The 19,138-nt window shown below is 47.5% G+C and overlaps 1 protein-coding gene across 1 annotated transcript; it reads right to left on the bottom strand.

Annotated features, from left to right (window-relative positions):
• Positions 1-8,505: 8,505 nt before the first annotated feature.
• On the bottom strand, positions 8,506-18,728 carry ETV1 (ETS variant transcription factor 1). The gene is made up of 4 exons (XM_056800683.1): positions 18,719-18,728; positions 17,604-17,992; positions 12,735-12,836; positions 8,506-11,543 (listed from the first exon to the last, which is right to left on the bottom strand). The coding sequence occupies exons 1-4, from the start codon at positions 18,726-18,728 to the stop codon at positions 11,322-11,324; spliced, it is 723 nt and encodes a 240-aa protein (XP_056656661.1). The 3' UTR covers positions 8,506-11,321.
• Between the last annotated feature and the right edge of the window lie 410 nt (positions 18,729-19,138).

Raw genomic sequence — 19,138 nt, 5'->3', positions numbered from 1 at the left:
AACACACACAGGGGAAACTGCACAAACTTACAGAACACTCCCATTAAATCACACACATGGGAAAATATGATCAAAGTAACTCATACCTTCTGTTCTTCCAGACCCTGATATTCTTTCTTTTCACAGTGTTCTCATACTGCTCCATTCCCCCCCCCCCAGGTCATTCTCCCTAAATCTGCCCTGCTCTGGAGCTCAACTACCAGAGTGAAATCTTTCTCAATTAAGAGTTAGTCTCGTCTCTACCCAACAAGATCATTATTCCTTATCCATATCCATATCCAACAAGATCCATATTCCTTAAAGTTATTTCCTACCCCAGTTCTTTATGCTTGTCTCTGATTTCTGATGGATTATTGTGGTGTGAGGAGTTTTGCTATGATAGGCCAGATCCCTCAAGAAAGTTGAGGGCAGAGGAAAAGAAAACAAAGCAAAAGAACTATATATATATATATATATATATATATATATATATATATATATATATTTCTCTACTTGATGCCCTCTACTAGAAATATAAAAAAATAATAAAACATTTCTAGAATTGAATTTTTCCTCCATAATTGACTACTCTTTAGACTTCTAGATGTCATTCTGCACAAAACTCTTTCCTTAACTGTCCACCACAATAGTTAGCACTTGAAAGCTTGGATTTTCAAAGGCCATCTGGGATATGGCCAACCTCTAACCAATCAAGGTGCCCTTCCAATTACTTTGGGGAAAATTGTAAAGGGATAACAGCACATAAACATGTCTTTACACTTCAATTTACATATCAACACCTTAGTTCTATTAATCTACCCTGCACTTTTAAAAAATTATATTGACTAGGCTGCTGAAAGAGTGAACCACAACCCCTAGCCACAAATATCTGTGCACCACATGGTGCATTATCCTTAATAAAACATAAGGACCTTGAGAGCAAAGATCCTTCCTCCTTACCTTTCTTCCTCCTTCCTTTCTTCCCCTCTCCCTTACTCCTTCCCTCCATTCTTTCCTTTCTCCCTTCCATCTCCCTACTTCTCTCTGTCTCTCTCTCTGTCTGTGTGTCTCTCTCTCTGTATCTCTCTCTGTATCTCTCTCTGTCTCTGTCTCTCTGTCTCTCTCTCTCTGTGTTTGTCTCTCTCTCTCCGTATCTCTGTCTCTCTGTTTCTCTCTCTCTCTCTCTGTCTCAGTCTATCTCTGTCTGTGTGTTTGTGTATGTGTCTCTGTCTCTCTGTCTCTCTCTCTCTCTGTGTCTCTCTCTCTGTATCTCTCTCTATCTCTGTCTCTGTCTCTCTCTGTCTGTCTCTCTCTCTGTCTCAGTCTGTCTCTGTCTGTCTCTGTCTGTGTGTTTGTGTATGTGTCTCTGTCTCTCTGTCTGTCTCTCTCTGTGTCTGTCTCTCTCTGTGTCTGTCTCTCTGTATCTCTCTGTATCTCTGTCTCTCTCTGTCTCTCTCTCTCTGTCTCAGTCTGTCTCTCTCTGTCTCTCTGTCTCTCTCTCTCTCTGTCTCAGTCTGTCTCTGTCTCTGTCTCTCTGTCTCTCTCTGTAGAATGCAGAATAACAGCACCTTCTTCCCAGAGTTACTCAGCATCACAGCAGCTAGGTAGCGCAATGCACATAGTACTTCACATATCAAAGACTCAAACATCTCAAGCCCTGCCTCAGAAATTTACTGACAGTGTAATTCTTGGAATATCACTTAACCCTTCTCAGTTTCTGTTTCCTTGACTATAAAATGGGAATAATAGTATATAATGATATGACTAAAATGGGGATGTCAAATAACACCTGCTTCCCAATGTTGTTGTGAGGATCCAATGAAATGCCCATAAAGTGCAAAATAAATGCAAGCTCTTATTAGCTTGGGCCACAAGTCACTTAGCTATTTCCCAAATAATGAACTACCCATCTTGTTGGGCAGCTAGGTGGCACAGTGGATAGAATGATAGGCCCTGGAGTCAGAAGAGCCTGGCTTCAAACCCTGCCTCAGACACTAGCTGTGTGATCCTGGGCAAGTCACTTAACCCTGTTTGCCTCGGTTTCCTTGTCTATAAAATGAGCTAGAGAAGGAAATGGCAAATCTGCAGTATATTTGCCAAGAAAACCCTAAATGGGATTATGAAGAATTAGACACAGCTCAAAAACAATTGAACAAAAACAAGCAATACCCTGTTGCTACAGAAATTGCCATTCGTATTTTCGGGTGTCTGCGCTCCTTCTTTTTGTCATTTCTCCCCATGAGCTAGCTGCCTGGCATATCTTAATCAAACACTGTGGACAGCTTTGTTACTTTATTTGATCCCTCCAAATAGCTTTTCAAAAGGGTTGGACCGCTTCAAAACTCCACCAAGGATTCTTAATCTGCGCATCTTTCCCAAACCACTCTGACACTCCAACACAAACTCATCTGGTCTGTTGTTATCTTCGCCAATTACTTGGTGTGAGCTTATTTTTCTTCCTGTATACGAAGGGACTTCTTTCAAAGTCGTTTTAATAGTTTGCAATTCTTTGGGGGAACAGATTTTCCCCATATCCTCTGAGCTCTTATCTACTCTCAAATAGGCTTTGTTTCTTTGGGTTTGGGTTCGTTTCTTCTACCGCCCTGATCTATCTTCAAAATATCATGTTCTTTTGATTAAATAGAGGAAGTTCTTCGTTTTTGAACTTAAAAATGTGAGAAAACTTCATGGACTGTCTTACATTCATTATAATTAGAAAACCCAGCATTTGCCTGTCTGGGAAGTTTTTGCTCCCAGAGCTTCCAGTTAATCCAGATTTTACAGTTTACAAAGAATTGGGAAACAAACCTTTTGGGCGTGTGTACAGCTCACCCCCAACCCCTGGCAGCTTCTAGGTGGGGGTGGGGTCGGGGGGAGGAAACTTTCTTAGGTCTCATTCTCTGTCCGATGTCTCCTGGCTGCCAAAAGCTAGCCAGTCCCAATGATGGCTCCCTTCTGTCACCTGAACTGTAAAACTGAACAATCCAAATAATCCACGGTGTGAGAGTGTGGTGATTTGTAGAAACTCCTTCATCGGGAAGGAGAAGGCAGAAGGAGAAGGACACTTAAAAGCCCTCATTCAGACAAAGAATCAGCTGTTTTAAAAATGACACTGCCATTAAACTGAATGTTTGACTCCCCCCTCTCCCCTCCACACTCTATGTGTTGGTGTAGACAAGGACCGTGAAGAGGAAACAGTCCTGAGTCCAGACACAGAAGCTATGATGTCAAATGCTCATGTTGCTGCCACCTTTTTCCAGTGTAGCCTTGGGCAAGTCAATAAAGCTTTGGACCTATATTTCACCATCTGTAATATGCAGACAGTTGTGTGCCACAGTCGGGGAGTCCTGAATTCAAATCTCACTTCAGACACTTGGCTATGTCTACTAGCTTACTATCCTGGGGAAGTCACTTACACCTGTTTGCCTCAGTTTCCTCTTCTGTAATGTGAGCTGCAGAAGGAATGGCAAATATTCCAGTATCTCTCCCAAGAAAACCCCTATGGGTCATGGAGGATTGGACACAACTAAATAACAACAAAATGAGGTCACGGAACTACATGGTCTCTAAGATTCCAATTCCAGCATCTTGGCAGATGAATCATCGGAATTCCGCTGATGGATGTGTGCTCAGGCCCTCAGCTCCTCTGAAAGAGTGGGGCCCAGGGCCTCTCATTTCCATCTCACAATCCCAGAAAGGAAGGGGCTCCCTCATTCAACAGATATGGACACAGACCCTCAGGGAAGGCTCTAGGCTCAGCCAGGCAGAACTAGGATAGACCCCAAGTGGCTTGGCCACAGATTGCCTTCTCTTTCATTCTGAAGCTGGCATCAGAGGAGGAGGTACATCCTAATTCTCATGAAATGGAAGCGCCCTGAGGGCAGGCACTACAGCACAGCATCAGGGCATGAGAATATGTGCATTTAGTTCACAGGCCTGAAAAGAACATCCAGTCCCTGTCAGTAACAGCCAAACTCACTCAGTGGGAGGATGGATAACTGCTATCCAGTCCTGCAAGAAATTCCTAAGCGATTGCTAGATATGGTGCTGCCCAGTGGGAAGGAAAAGACCAAAAAAAAAAGGAAAATGAACCAGCCTCTGCCCTCAAGAAGCTCCCAGGCTACTAGGAGAGGCGCTAGAGAAACAGATAAATAAACTGATGAATACCAAAATTCATGATAAATAGATAATGACATGCAAAGTCATTTTGAAAACTGGGAGCATCAGGGAAGGCATGTGGGACACCTCCTACTAAGGCTTAGAGACAGGGAAAAACAAGTCAGCTCATCAGGCTGGGGCATAGTCATGATTAATAATGATAACAAGTTTTGAAGATTTATGGAGTTGTTTTACATATTATCGCATTTATTTCTCATAACAGCTATATGAGGTAGATCCATTTTACAGATGAAGAAACTGAGGCTAAGACTAAGGAACTTGCTTGAAGTCACAAAGCTAGGAAAGTGTGAGGCAGGACTTGAACTCTAGCCCTCTCTACTCGGATTCCAACATGTTAGCCACTCCAATGGGCCACCTAATTGCCTGTGGGAAGACTATAAGGAGAAGTTTCTATTGGAAGCTGACCAAAGGCTTGGAATAGCCAACGGAGAGGTTGGTGCCAGAAAGGAGCTTCTTGAAGAGAAGGGGGATGTGGCCAAGCATGTACTATAGCAATATCAATTGACCACTTATGTAGGGGGTGGATTGAAAAGAGAAGAGGCTAGTTGCAGGGCAGTCACTGTGGGGCGTTGGGGGTGGGGAAGAGGCCAGATGACGCCCGGTTGCTGAGTTGCCATGATTCATTCCATCCTTTGTTTCCAAAGGTTTGCTTCTAATGCTCTGCACTCCCAGACTTGCAAGGCTTGTCATGGCCTGGGCAAGAACTGATGAGACACTAGATGGAGGGGATGCTTTTAGGGGAGGTAGAGCGCACGGTAGATTGACAGATGGCAATAGGAGGTCATCAGGATCGGACACCAGGCTGGCCGGGGGAGTGAGAGGAGAGAGGGAGGAGGTGCGTCTCCCTGCTTCAGGGAGGGGATGGGGGGGGGGGGGGGGCTCTTCCCTTGACTCCAGCAATGAGCTCCCATTGCAATGCAGTCACGTGTCACCAAAATCATGGTGCAGGGGCTGCCCATTACCATCCGCATTCCTTCCATTTCAAAGATCCAATGGATTAAAATGAACAGAATTTAGGCCCAAAGATGGCCACAAAGTGCTTCATTCAAGAAAATGGGTCTTGGAATGGGAAGTGAAGCCATCCCTGAATTAACCTCATGGCCAATTAGGAGGCTTAATGTGGCAGTTGGGCAGCACAAACTTGACTGAGGCAAGAGACTGTGAAGGCTTGCTTCCCAACTCCCCGGGGCCCCATCTCTGAGCAAGGGGCTCAAATTGGTTGGGATGTAATCATAATAATCATCATAATAGTGCATAAGAACTAGCATTTCTAACCATGGAAAAATGGTCTAAATTAATTAAATAAAATTTTCCAAATTGAAATCATCATCATCATCATAACTAGCATTTCAAAGTTTATAAAGTGCTTTACGCATTACCTTATTTGTTCCTCACAACAACGACACCTTCTGCTATTTTCACTTTCCTCAATGTATTATTTCCTAGCTGAGTACTAAAAATACTTTAACAGAATAATGATTTTGTTATGCTAGTTTGCTCAAAATCTTAAGCATAATTTCATTACATCTTGGAGTCAATTTGTTTTCCTCCAAACTCATAAATATATAATTTTTGAGTGAATCCCATATTTTGAATTACTCTTTTTATGTCTGTCCATGGATGTTTCGATTTCATACTCGGTCCCGAGTACTGTGTAACTCCACAATGACAGTCATCCATCCCGGCGACCCACATCTCGTTTCCTATCAAGGATCTCCTTCCAGGAGCTCCACTTCACTTGCGCTTTTGTTTCTGGTGTTGTTTCCATCTTTCTCCACGAGCTGACCAAAGGTAAGTTAGCACAACTTTGGCCAAAATGAAATGCTGCACAAGATGCAGTTCTCCTTTGCCTTACTTCCTTCAGCATGCCGGGTAGGCAAGACCCAGAAATCTTTCTGTGAGCATTAATAAGATGGCAGTATGTAAAGAGACTCAACAGACCTCTCTATCCAGGGGCCGGCTCAATTTACAACAGATATGTGGTCTAATGGGCTTGTTCTGATTTCTTCCATCATTGCTTTCCATCAGGATCCCAAGCGTTCCTCTTATCAATACTACTGACTTTGATTCCACCTTTCGCCCTCCTAAGCTGTATCTGAAAATTGTTTAGTTACCTATTATTCCAGATAGATTGTATTTGGGGCTGAAGACTCCCAGGGAGCGCATGTTTGAAAATCTATTATTTCCTTTAAGCATTGCCCTGCTAAAAGCTCATAAAAACCCCTCAGCATGGACAGCAAAATTCAAATCAATTCAACAACCATTTGCTAAATCCACTCAGCTCCTATGGCTCATTTTTGGATCTCTTTAATCATTGTCTGGACCAAGTACCTCCTCTTACCAGCAAAAACTCGAAAATAAGAGCCTTTCTGTTTAGTTCATTGGAGCAAATTAATAATGAAGGTATTCAAATATTAGAATTGTCTTTTGTTGTTGTTGATGTTTTATCTAGGCAGATCCTCCCTGGTAACTAATAGCACAGATTCCTCATTTCCTTCAATATTTGAATTTAGTCCCCAAGGTACTTAGAATAAGTTTTATACACTAAGAACCAGGAGACCATCAACTATCTTAGGGGAAAAACACAATGGGACCAAAGCACTGGGAATGATCAGGATCATCTTCTTGTTGTTACTTAGTAGTAGTGACAAAGAGGGATGGATATGAAAAGTATTCTTAAATGATCTATAATTGATTGCCCCATAGACTGCAGGCACTGAAAGGGAAGAGAAAGAGAGAGAGAGAGAGACAGAGAGAGAGAGAGAGAGAGAGAGAGAGAGAGAGAGAGAGACAGAGAGAGACAGAGAGAGACAGAGAGAGACAGAGAGAGACAGAGACAGAGACAGAGAGACAGAGAGGCAGAGAGACAGAGAGACAGAGAGACAGAGAGACAGAGAGAGACAGAGAGAGACAGCAAGAAAGAAACCAAGAAAAGAAGGAAGGAAGAAAGGAAGCAAGAAAGCAAGCAAGGAAGGAAGGAAGGAAGCAAGGAAGGTAAAGTGAGAGAAAGAGAGAAAGAAAAAGAAGAAAGAGAAAGGGAGGAAGATAGAAAGAGAGAGAAAGGGAGGGAGGAAAGGACAGAGGGAGAGGGAGAGAGAAAGACAAAGAGGGAGAGGGAGACGGAGAGGAAGAGAGAGAGAGGGAGAAGGAGAGGGAGAGAGAGAGAGAGAGAGAGAGAGAGAGAGAGAGAGAGAGAGAAAGGAAGGAAGGAAGGAAGGAAGGAAAAAAGGAAGCAAGAAAGGAAGGAAGCAAAAAAGGAAGAAAGCAAGAAAGGAAGGAAGGAAAAAAGGAAGGAAGGAAAAAAGGAAGCAAGAAAGGAAAAAAGGAAGGAAGGAAGGAAGATAGAAAGAAAGAAAAAGGGAGGGAGGGAGACAGAGACAGAGAGAGAGACAGAGAGAAAGAAAGAAAGAAAGAAAGAGAGAGAGAGAGAAAGAGAGAGAGAGAGAGAGAGAGAGAGAGAGAAAGGGAGAAAGGGAGAAAGGAAGAAAGGAAGAAAGGAAGAAAGAAAGAAAGAAAGAGAGAAAGAGAGAAAGAGAAAGAAGGAAAGAGAGAAAGAAAGAAAGGGAGAGAGAGAGAGAAAGAGAGAGAGAGAGAGAGAGAGAGAGAGAGAGAAAGAGAGAAAGAGAGAGAGAAAGAAGGAAAGAAGGAAAGAAGGAAAGAAGGAAAGAAGGAAAGAAAGAAAGAAAGAAAGAAAGAAAGAAAGAAAGAAAGAAAGAAAGAAAGAAAGAAAGAAAGAAAGAAAGAAAGAAAGAAAGAAAGAAAGAAAGAAAGAAAGAAAGAAAGAAAGAAAGAAAGAAAGAAAGAAAGAAAGAAAGAAAGAAGAAAGAAAGGCAGCATAAACTAAAATCTTTGAATGGAGGTAGCAAGTACCATTATGGGAGGAAATACATGGAAGTAAGAATGAGGCAGTTGTGGGGTCCCCTACAAGAAGCTGTGCATTGGGAATCTGGTGACTGGGATCCAGCAGCCCCTTCTCCTCTCCCTGGCCATGAACATCATACACCTCCCTAATCTACCTGGCTGTTTAATCTTCTCATGGGTAAAAGAGGAGGATTCCTCTACTTCAAACTCGAGGGCTTTCCTGATGTTGCAGGGGCAGGTTTGGAATGGCACTAATGTCATTCTCGTAACTGCTTCAAGAGTCACCTCTCCTTCATGTCCCCCAGCAGCCTTGGATCCAGCCATGGCAGATATCTCTGTTTCCATCGGCACGTAAAGGAAGAGGCGATAAGCGCCCACTGAAGACATATGGGGACAGATTTCCCAAGGCTGGCATGACAGTGAGACCCATCAGCACTTCCCATTTGTTAGGAGCCAAGTCAGTAAGAAATTCAACACGCAACAGCCTTGCAGAAATCAGCTGCCAGATTTATTAATCTACCCGAAAACAAAACAAAACCAAAGTGGAATAAAAACAAAACTTTAAATAAATCTTTAGGTACATTTTTAAAAGAGTTGAAAGTTCAATGAAATATATATATATATCTATATATTTTTTCCTTCTTTTGCTGGGAAATGACTTAACATTGGACTGGTTTCTTGTTTCATTCAGTGAGTCACTACCTTATACAGCATAACATATATTTTTATCCTTAAATATTAATTACATAATGGATGCAGATACTTTGTTTCATCCCCTTATGCTCCAGATTCGAGATGCTCTAGTCTACACTGACATGTAAGAACCCAAACTAGCAAAGAATTCTCTCGGCAGACTCATTTGGATGGGATTTTCAATGAATCTCCTCAAAGCTAATTTCCAGACTTTGGGGATCCCAATCGCCATCCCACTAAAATGTGTGCTGAGTCTTCTTCGATCACTCTTTTTTTAAGCAAAGTCAATGGCTGCAGGAGCTCAGGCTAGGAGGGACAAAAAAATAGATATATATAGATACATATATATAACTAATTTCCAAGATATCCCCATGAACCCATTTATTCCGATTCACGTGCACAGAAGAACACATGCCTAGAATATGTTGCTTATAGGATTGAGTGTCCATTGTCCAGAGTTCGGGTCTCCTCTTCTTAACTGGGGCCTCCATCACTGCTAGCCTTGGAGAGTTCAATGGCCACCCAGAATGGAGATGTGGGAGAGAATTCACATCCCTCAACTCTTCGGTGGTGTCACTGATGGTGCCGTCGGGAACACCCTTCAGAGAGGGCTGACTGTGCCAGCGGGTCTCCTCCGAGGCGCCCTGCTTCCCAGCCTTTCTCGTTTCCTTTCCTTGAATTGAGAAGGGGACTTGGAGAAAGGGGAGCCTAAAGAGGCAAATGAAAAACGGCCGAGATCGCTTTTTCACCCCGAGTGGCATAAAACATCCAGCTTTCCTGATTCTCCCAAAAGGAAAAAAGGAAACCAAAGGAAAAAGAGAGACCAACCCCCAACTCGAAATCTGCTTCCCAACCCATTTCCAGCGAGCTTCCAAGACAAGTGAGTGGATAACGTCAGTGCCGGCACCACCGCGGCCCGCAGCGACTTCAGAGCGTTCTTGCAGTCTATCAACGAGTCCCCCTTCCATGGAAAGTTACCCAAGTGCCCTCAGTGCAGCCCTCAGCAAGCCGAAGCTCAGTATTCCTCGTAGATGCACAGAAAGCTGCTGAGCGTCCAGCTAGGGCATAAGCGATTTTCTAAGCAATAAATGGTTCAAGTCATCTATTTTGTCCTGAAATGCTACCTGTAGTCACGGCAGGCGTTGCTTATCAATGGTCGTTGTCAATTGAGCCTCGAAGAGAACAGGACAGAAAAGGCAGCAGCAGAAGCGTTAGCGTTATCTAGTGTTTATATATGTCATCAACGTAACACAGCAGAAAAGGCTTAAATGCATATTCATGGGCACCGAACGTACGGACGGACGGACGGCTTCTAAAAAGGACTAAAGTACCTAGTTAGTGTATTGGATAGTCTTTCTGGAGGAGTGCACACCGCGTCTACGACAGCGGGCCTGGATATGGACCCAGTACAGTGAATTCCTCTGGTTAAATAGCTGAGCTCGGCCCGGAGAAAAAGACCAGCACCCCAGACGGACGGACAGCAGAAGCCCCCATCCTCCCTGGAGTGGGCTTCCCCATTGGTCTGCGGCTCCGCTAGGGAGCCAATCAGGAAGGGCTGTAGCAGACACAATGGGCTTCAGAGAAAATGGCCCATTGTGGAGATTTTCTGGGAGCCAGGTGAGAGGGAGGGAGGGGGAAAGGGGGTGAGGGAGGGAGAGAGAGACAGAGAGAGACAGAGAGAGAGAGAGAGAGAGAGAGAGAGAGAGAGAGAGAGAGAGAGAGAGAGAGAGAGAGAGAGAGAGACAGAGAGACAGAGAGACAGAGAGACAGAGAGAGAGAGAGACAGAGAGACAGAGAGACAGAGAGACAGAGAGACAGAGAGACAGAGACAGAGAGAGACAGAGAGACAGAGAGAGACAGACAGAGACAGAGAGACAGACAGAGACAGAGACAGAGACAGAGAGAGTGAGAAACAGAGAAAGACAACGGAAGAGAGAGAAAGACAGAGAGGGAGAGAGAGCGCGAGGAAGAGAGGAAGAGGGAGGGGAGAGGAGGGGAAGAGGGAGGTGAGAGGATGCTTATGGCATTATTTAAATGCATCCGGAAACAGAGTAGATGCAGCCCAGCCCCGCCCCGCCCCGCCCCAGCACTAAAGCCAGGCGCAGGGCGAGCAGGATCTTCTCCCCAACACCTGCAGATTCTTGGACATGACAGGACAAATGCTCGAGGCATTCCCTTCTTCTGCCAAGCCTCCCTCAGTGGTTCTTTCTACAGCAAGAATGAACTGTACTGGGGCTACCCAGAGAAAATGTACATTATCTTATGTTGATAGGAAACAAAACAGACACGGTATAGCTTCATTGTACTTCAAACCGGTATGACCCCTTCCCAAGCCTACATAAAAAGGAATCCCCACCCCCACCCCCACCTTCTTCCTGTTACATCGAATCAATGCTGAGACTCCTCCCCTCCCCCCTCTAGTAAAGTGCTCTGTCCATGGCAGACCATAGGATGATGCAACAGGAGAACCCCCGGGTGTGTGTGTGTGTGTGTGTGTGGTGACTATTCTTTAAAAAACGGACTGAAGAGTTTTCCTCTTTTCTTCTCCACGTCTGCTGAGAGAGGAAAAGGCGCGGGAGGGGTCGCCCCCCAGCCGTGCGGTCCCGTGGCTAGTACACGTAGCCTTCGCTGTAGGGGTGCGGCTCGCAGCAGGCGCCATCTTGCATGTAGGCCATGCTCTCGTCGAAGTGGGACAGAGGCACGGTGTCCTCCTCATTGATGTGGCGCTCCATGTCGGTCTTCAGCAGGGGGCGCTGGTTGTCTGGGAAGGCCATGGAGAAGAGCGCCTCGGGATCGCACACGAACTTGTAGACGTATCTTTCTCCGGCCACCTGAGGACAACCGGACCCAACAAGCCCCACAAGAAGTTAGTGTCCCCGCCATGGCGAGCCTGGCCCACTTCGGACTCCCGGGCTCACGGTCCGGGGCCCAGAGGTCCAAATGCGGGAAGGGAGATGGAGCAGAGCCCTCGCCCTGCGTTCTAGCCTGCGTGCCATGATGCTTTGCATGTCTGTATCCTGGGAAGGGAACCTCCTGGCCAAGACAATGAGCCGCTGAGCCATTTTACCGCAGGGGTTGCTCTGGATGGCTCCGGGCCTGGGGGACGAGTCTGAGGTCCCGGCAGCCATGCCAGGCCTGGGGAAGGGAGGCCCCGGGGGTGTCCCATCAGTAAAACAGGAGCTGCTCCCGAAGGTGGATTTACAAAATAAACCCAGATTGGAAGAACCGGGGAACACACAAAGATCTCTGCAGAAATCGGGCTCTCTGCCTGGTGGGGGTTTCTTTTGGGGGGAAGAGAGGATTCTCACCCCTGACTTTCACTGGGGACATCAGCCAGTGTAGAAACGCCCTCTATACCTTGGAAAGCTACCTCCCTGGATTACAAAAGCAGTGTGTGTGAGACATACATTCTGTTTGGATACTTGAGAGAGAGCAGGGAGCCTTTTCCCTTGTATCTCTAGGGCTTAGCATAAAGGAGTTCTAATGGGGGCCTATATTCATAGTGGAGTCCCCAATGGGGCCTAAGGGGGGGGTTGTTATATGTGTCCCTCCCTCTGGCGCTGTCCCATTCTCCCCACTTCCCTCGTTAGGACTGCCACCACCAGCCCACATGAAATACAGCCCAGAGGTGGCCATTCCCCCAGCAGCCTCTAGGGGAGAGGCCCTGAGTTCAGATCCAAAGGCAAGAATCCCAAGTTCCCAAGAAAGACTTCTCTAGGCTCTTCCTCAATACCAGGAAGAAGAGAAGAGCCCCAGGGCTGGCCCAGAAGCCTGCTTTCTGCCATCCCTTCCAAAGGTGATAGGGCGCCGCCCAAGAGGGCTCCCAGAAAACTGGACACCACCTATCAACAGAGGAAGCCACGCCCTGAGGCTGCGGCCAGCCTGCGGTTAGCGGGGCGTGGCAACATTTGGGGAAACCTTCTCAGCCAGGGCAGAAGGCGCAGGCGTGTGCTTGCAGCCTGGCCAGAGGAGGACCTCGAGGCCTGGCAGGGGCTTCTGCGCGCCCCGAGGCGCCCACTCACCTTCTGCATGATGCCCTTCTCATAGTAATAGCGGAGGGAGCGGCTAAGCTTGTCATAGTTCATGGCCGGTCTGTTTTTCTGAATGCCCCAGCGCCGGGCCACCTGCCACGGAAAGAGAAGAAGCCTGATCCGCAGGCGGCTCCCCAGCCGCCCCCAAAGAGGCGAACTAACCAAAGCTGATAAGGACCCAGATGTGTTCACTTCCTATTATGTGGTCTCTCGCTCTCACCTATTGTTACCAGTGTGAAGGGGGTCTACCTGGAAACACTAATAACGGGGAGCCCCAGAGCCTTAGAACAGCCCTCGAGGCCGGCGGGACCCAGGCATCCCAATCCCTGTCAGACAAGAGCAAATGGCAGTGGAGGGGTTCAATGGCAGAATTTGAACCCCGTCCTCCCGCTTGCTTTCCAGGTCTCCGCGGATGCTTATAACATTGTTGAGTAAATATTATGGTGCTCATTTTGATGAGCAGGAAGTTCTGCCCCGAGGCCTGGGCCAACTTGGCCCAAGGTCACAGGCAAGAGCCAGCCGGGGTCTTGCTGCCACCTCCCATCGCGTGCTAGTGAGAGCCGCTTCTTCGTTTTAAATCCTCACGCCGCCCCCCCCACTCGCCGCCCCCCCCACTCCCCGCCCCCATTTTGCCAGGGAGGAAACAAAGGCCGGTGAGCTGCATTTCCTGCGGTCGGTCGGGATGCTTTGCAGAGCAGGCATGCAGCCACCTCTTCAATAGAGCCCTTTGTCGGATGTTTGGGGTACAACTTAATGGAAATAAGAGAAGGCTTTGCAAAGGGAACAAACAGGCTGGGGTTCCCGAAGGCGCGCAGGCTTTTCCTCACTCCTGGGGGAGATGTTTGCTTTCACTCCGATTCAATTGTAGAAAGCATTTAGCGGCCCAGCCCAGTTCCGAGGAATACAGGGTAACCCTGCAACAAGGGTTTAGGTTGTGCTGTGCATGGGAGGGGGGCATCCAACATGCTCCTAATTCCCATCCCAGAAAGGCCCCCAATGCCAGAAGGGGCACCTGCCAATCAATCGCTGCGGAGATTAGGCCAGTCCTTAGGTAGGAGGCAGCACCTGAACTGGGCTCCCAAGGGGGAGCCACTAAGGGGAGGCGAAGAGGGAGGACATCCGGCAGGGGAGAAGAAGAGAGCCAGGAATGGGGGTGCTACCCAAAAAACCCAAGAGCTGCTTCAATAGAAGGGGAGAGCGCACATGGAGGACGGTGGGACAACATGAAGAAAGCCTGGGAAGGTGGGTGGGCGCCTTGCTTTCTTTTATGCCCTCTAAGCATACCTCCCGTCTACTGTCTTGAATGTCCTCACTCATATGAGCTGTCTCATTCTTTGATCTGTAAGTTCCTAGAGTGCAGGGGTTCCCTCAGACGAGCAGAGTGCTGGACCAAGAGTCAAGAAGATCTGAGTTCCAATTCATAATCAGTTATCAACTATGTGACCCTGGGCAAGTCACTGTAACCTGTTTGCCTCTGGGTCCTCATCTATAAAATGGGGTTAATAATAGCACCTACTTCCCAGGGTTGTGGTGGGCACAACATGAGAGAATATGTATGGAGCACTTTACAAACCTTAAATTACTATATAAATGCTAGTGATTGTTATTATATGAATAGAAGAGAACCAGGCAGGAGCCAAAGAAGGGGTTCTTAATTTGTGTGTGTGCTCTAGATCCCTTTGGAAGTCTTGTGAAGCCACAAACCCCCTCTTCAGAGGATGGCTTTGTGATGCATGAACAAAGGAAACAGATTACATTGGGACATGACTGGCGCAGTTATATGGGCAATGCTATTTTTCAAAAGCACACAGACCACATCGGGAATTCCAGGCCTGGAGCTCCCCCTGAAAGGGACACCCACATCAGTCTATTCCTAAATCCCTGACTAAAGATTAGCTGAAAACAGTGTTTGTTTTCCAGATCAGAAAAAAAAAATGTTTATTTTCTTTCTCTGTTGCTATTTCTGCATTGTCCAATGGTTACTCTTGTGTTGCTTCCTTAGACACTTTGTCAGTTACTGATGTGTCTTTCAGCACTAAAGAAACAATGTGGGTTGGAAATATACAACTCTGTAACTTTCGGGTGGATGAGTTACAATGTTGCAAAGAGGTTCTTTTCCTCCAATAGGAGATCAGGCCCAAATCATAATTAAAAGCAAAACAAACAAACACCAAACTTCTATTTCCTGATCATTTTCTCGAGGAACAGAGATGACACTGACATTACTGCCATCTTTCCCCTAAATAAAATATTCTGAAATTGGCCCTGGTCAATGGTCTGCAGCCAGCTGCTAACTCACAGGGCAAGCCGCTATTGAAAGAAATATCAGTGGCCAAATGGAATAATACATGTTTTCTAAATATTTCTTTTCTCACTGGGAAACCTCTGGAATAGGAAACGTTTGCAAGAAAAGCCAACCTCTGTAATGGGCCGGACCCCAAGGGAGAGGAGGAGGAGGAGGAGCTGTCTCCAAAGAGCAGAGACCAGAACGAGGCGATCTGGCATGCTGGGCTTCAGATTAAGGAGTCAGAACAGTCATCACAGCTGTTCTGATCACACCGAGGAAAAGAAGTGTGTGGGCGGGGCGGCCGGGTGTTCAGCCATCCTATGTCTGTGTTTGAGAGTGTGTGTGTGTGCATGTATTTTATATCACAAACTAGAGAGAGAGGAGGAGGAGGAGGAAACTTGCCCTCAAGGAGCCTGCACTCTGCTGGGAGGGCAGACAACCATGAACACAAATGATGCAGGCAAAGAGAGATCTTCAGGGGCATCTTTGTGAATGAGAATCCTCTTTGCGGGAAGCCCAATAAATAAACAGCATCCAGATTCCATCTTCTTAAAGTCCCCTCAAAAGGAAGGCCCCCCTCCCCCCCCCCCAAGTGCACTCTGGGATGGCTCCCATGGCTAGGAAGGTGTTGTGGGTTTGGTCTTCCCTCCCTTGGGTGTGTTTCTGTCTTACTGTTGCTCACATCTAGCCTGAATATTTCTGGGTTCTCTATTCTTCCACCATTTCATTTTATTCTCACAATGGGTCCTCTTTTAAGGTGAGCAGGCCAGGCATCGCTCCCCATTTCCTAGATGAGGAAGGGAGGGCTCAAGGAGCTCTTGCACCATCTCGGCATCTGGCAGAGCTGCGCTGGGCTCCTGGGGTCATCCTGGGGGCATCGATCGCCTTTGGGGACAAGTTTCTCTTAGCAAGGATTTGAGAGCAGCTGGGTGGTGCAGTGGAGAGAGCCCCAGGCCTGGAGTCAGCTACGGCACTCTCTAGCCCTAGGATCCTGAACAAGTTCCTTAACCCCTCTTGCCTCCTCCATAAAAGGAGCTGGAGAAGGAAACAGCAGCCCGCTTTGGTATCTTTTTGTAAATGCTCCCTTCCATCTTAGGATCAATACTGTGTGTTGGTTCCAAAGCAGAAGAGCTTTGGGGCTCTTCTGGGCTAGGCAATGGAGGGTAAGTGCGTGACTTGCCCAAGGTCATGTAGTGAGGAAGATTTTAAGGTCACATTTGAACCCAGAACCTCCCATCTCCAGGCCTGGCTCTCAGTCCACTGAGCCACCTGGCTGCCCTCACTCCAGTATCTTTGCTAAGTAAACACAAATAGGGCCAAGAAGAGTGGGACACGACTGAAGAAAAACAAGGAAGCCAGTATTTGGCATTAGAAACACGGAATCATGGGATCTCTGAGCTAAAAAGCCCTGCAGGATCTGGCCAGCAGCACAATGAGCCATCCACATCAAGCAGCAGCAAGGCTAGTGGACAAAGCTCGGAGGCCATTGGGGGCTGCAGCCAGGCTCTGGGGCTTCTCTCTCTGCCAAGGAGCCACCCCCAGCATGGAGTGCAGTCTTCCCCGTGACCTGACAGTCCTGTAAGAGCTGGGGGGAGGGGGGCAGTAAGAAGAGGCATTTACGAAGCACCTACTATTTGTCAGCTGCTGGACTAAACTCTACATTCTATTGTTCGATTCTCACAAGCACCCAAATGTTCCCATTGAGGAAACTGAGTCAGAGGGAAGTGAAGTGACTACTCAAGCGTCACAGAGCCAGGAAGTATCTGAGGCTGGATTTGAACTCGGACCTTCTGACTCCAGTGCTCTATCCACTGTATACCTAGCCAACTCTAGCGGAACAGAAGCATCAGAACATTGTTCCCTCTGCTGCTCCAGGGCGGTCATGTCCGGTAGCTCTATCATCAGCCCCTCCACCCCCACCCAGGATCTCAGAGGTTCCCCTGCAGCCCACTTCCGGTGGCTCCTCCCCCTGAATTCTTTGAGGAAGGGCCCAGGAAACCTGGGACTAGTTAAGAATGAGTGAAAGTGGGCGGTCCTGGCTGCCCCTCCTCTGCCTCATCCAGCCTTCCCCAGGCTCTGGAGACAACATGCTGTGGCTCCCCAGGCTTCTCTGAAGGCCGAGGCCCAACCAGTGAGTCCACAAGCGAGAAAGACCGCTGCCGTGGCCCTGGACTCCTCAGCTTCTCCTGCCTGGGCCCCGCCGGCCAACACTGCCCACATCCTCCTACCGGTGGGCTTGTCTTCCTGGCCCCGCCCTGGCCCCGCCCAAATCAAATGCCTTCTCCCTAGAAAAGCCCAGGGAATACCCTACGGATCAAGCCACCCTTCTTCCCCATTTCCTGCACCCTTTTGCTTGGCATCTCCCGGAGTCGGAGCCCCTGGAGGGCAGGGCCGGGGCTCTTCGGGGTTTGTGCCCCAAGCCCAGCACGAGGAGCAGACTGTAACCCGAGCCTCATAAACTCCATCACATTCATTGATGTCCTTACCACCTCGGGACTCAGTTTCCCCGGGGTGGGGGTGGGGGAGGACTTCTCAGTCCTTCAAAAAGCTTATTGACTCCCTGGAAAACTCACCTCCTCAGGCTCGATGAGCTTAAACTCCATGCCGCGGCCGGTCCACGCAATGAAATGGGAATTGGAGGGGTCGTCGAGGAGGGCCACCAGAAACTGCCACAGCTGAAGGGAACCCCGCCTTTGGTAGGTGGGGCCCTCCCGGTACATCCCCGGCTCTTGTTTGATATCTCCTGAGGGGCAACAAAAGCCAAAAGCCTGCCATGAAGCAGAAATCGCCAAGCAGGAAAACGCAACCCGCCATGGAGGCGGGGTGGGGGGTGGGGCGGGGGGGGGGGGGCAGGGCTGACAGGGACCGGCAGGGCTCTGGGCAATGGGAGAGCTTTCCTGGGACCGCTGCACTGTTCTGCAGAGAATGCTCTCCTTGCAGCCATTAGGCAGGAAAGAGGAACCTCCCAATAGGGTGCTGCACTGCTTAGGGGATTCCGGATGGCATGAGCATGGTTTCCCTCCACCAGAGTAGCTCAGTCAGTCAGTCAGCAAACATTTATCAATCACCTGCTGGGAATGGGTCAAGCACTGCCAGTTTGGCAACTTGGGCCTGAACACTTCACACACACCCCCCCCCAGGCCCCCAGGTCAGCCTGCTGATGAACTGCTTTGGCCTTGGCAGCCCACACTCATCACCCAATCATACTGGGAGCCCTTGTTCTCCCAGAAGCCAGCCCAGTGACAACTAGGTGGCTCAGTGGATTGAGAGCCAGGCCTAGAGATGGGAAGTCCCAGGTTCAAATCTAAGGTCAGACTCTCTCTACCTGTGAGACACAGGGCAAATGGCCCCACTGCTCTTCTGCCTTGGAACCAATCCACGGTATTGATTCTAAGGTGGAAGGAAAGGGTTAAAAATAGTGCTCTGCATAAATTATCAGCATTTCTCTGTATTTCCAACAAAGCCCAGCAGCAAGAGATATAAGAAATTCCTTTTAAGATAACTAGACAATATAAAATACCCGGGAATCTACTCGCCAAGACCAACACAGGAATTATATGAACACAACTGCAAAACACTTTTCACACAAGGAAAGTCAGATCTAAACTATCAGAAAAACATTAATTGTTCATGGGTAGGTAGAGCTAACATAATAAAAATGACAATTTTATCTAATGAATTTACTTACTTGGTGCCATGCCAAGCTACCAAATAAATATTATATGGAACTAGAAAAAATAACAAAATTTGTCTGGAAGAACAAAAGAGCAAGAATATTAAGGAATGGATGAAAAAAAAATGTGAAGGAAAGTAGCCTAGCAGTATGAGGTCTCAAACTGTACTATAAAACAGCAATCATCAAAACAATCTGGTACTGACTAAGAAATAGAAGGGTGAATCAATGGAGCAGATTAGGGGCAAATGACCTCAGCAATCTAGTGTTTGATAAACCCAAAGCCCAAGAAAGCATTTGAGAGAACTCACTCTTTGACAAAAACTGCTAGGAAAACTGGAAAACAGTATGGCAGCATTTAGGTATAGACCAGTATCTCACACCCTACCCCAAGATAAAGTCAAAATGGGTATGTGATTTAGATATAAAAGGTGA

The sequence above is a fragment of the Monodelphis domestica genome, chromosome 5 (genome assembly GCF_027887165.1).
Source record: "Monodelphis domestica isolate mMonDom1 chromosome 5, mMonDom1.pri, whole genome shotgun sequence".
In the NCBI taxonomy this organism is placed as follows: Eukaryota; Metazoa; Chordata; class Mammalia; order Didelphimorphia; family Didelphidae; genus Monodelphis; species Monodelphis domestica.
The sequence above is the reverse complement of the archived record's forward strand: the minus strand, read 5'-3'. Positions and strand labels throughout refer to the sequence as shown.

Excerpts from the sequence above, each read along its gene's own strand:
- ETV1 (XM_056800683.1), bottom strand. Across the intron at positions 12,837-17,603 it reads AGCTCATCGAGCCTGAGGAG|GTGGCCCGGCGCTGGGGCAT; the intron begins GTGAGTTTTCCA and ends TTTCCGTGGCAG. Across the intron at positions 11,544-12,734 it reads AGAAGGGCATCATGCAGAAG|GTGGCCGGAGAAAGATACGT; the intron begins GTGAGTGGGCGC and ends GGTTGTCCTCAG.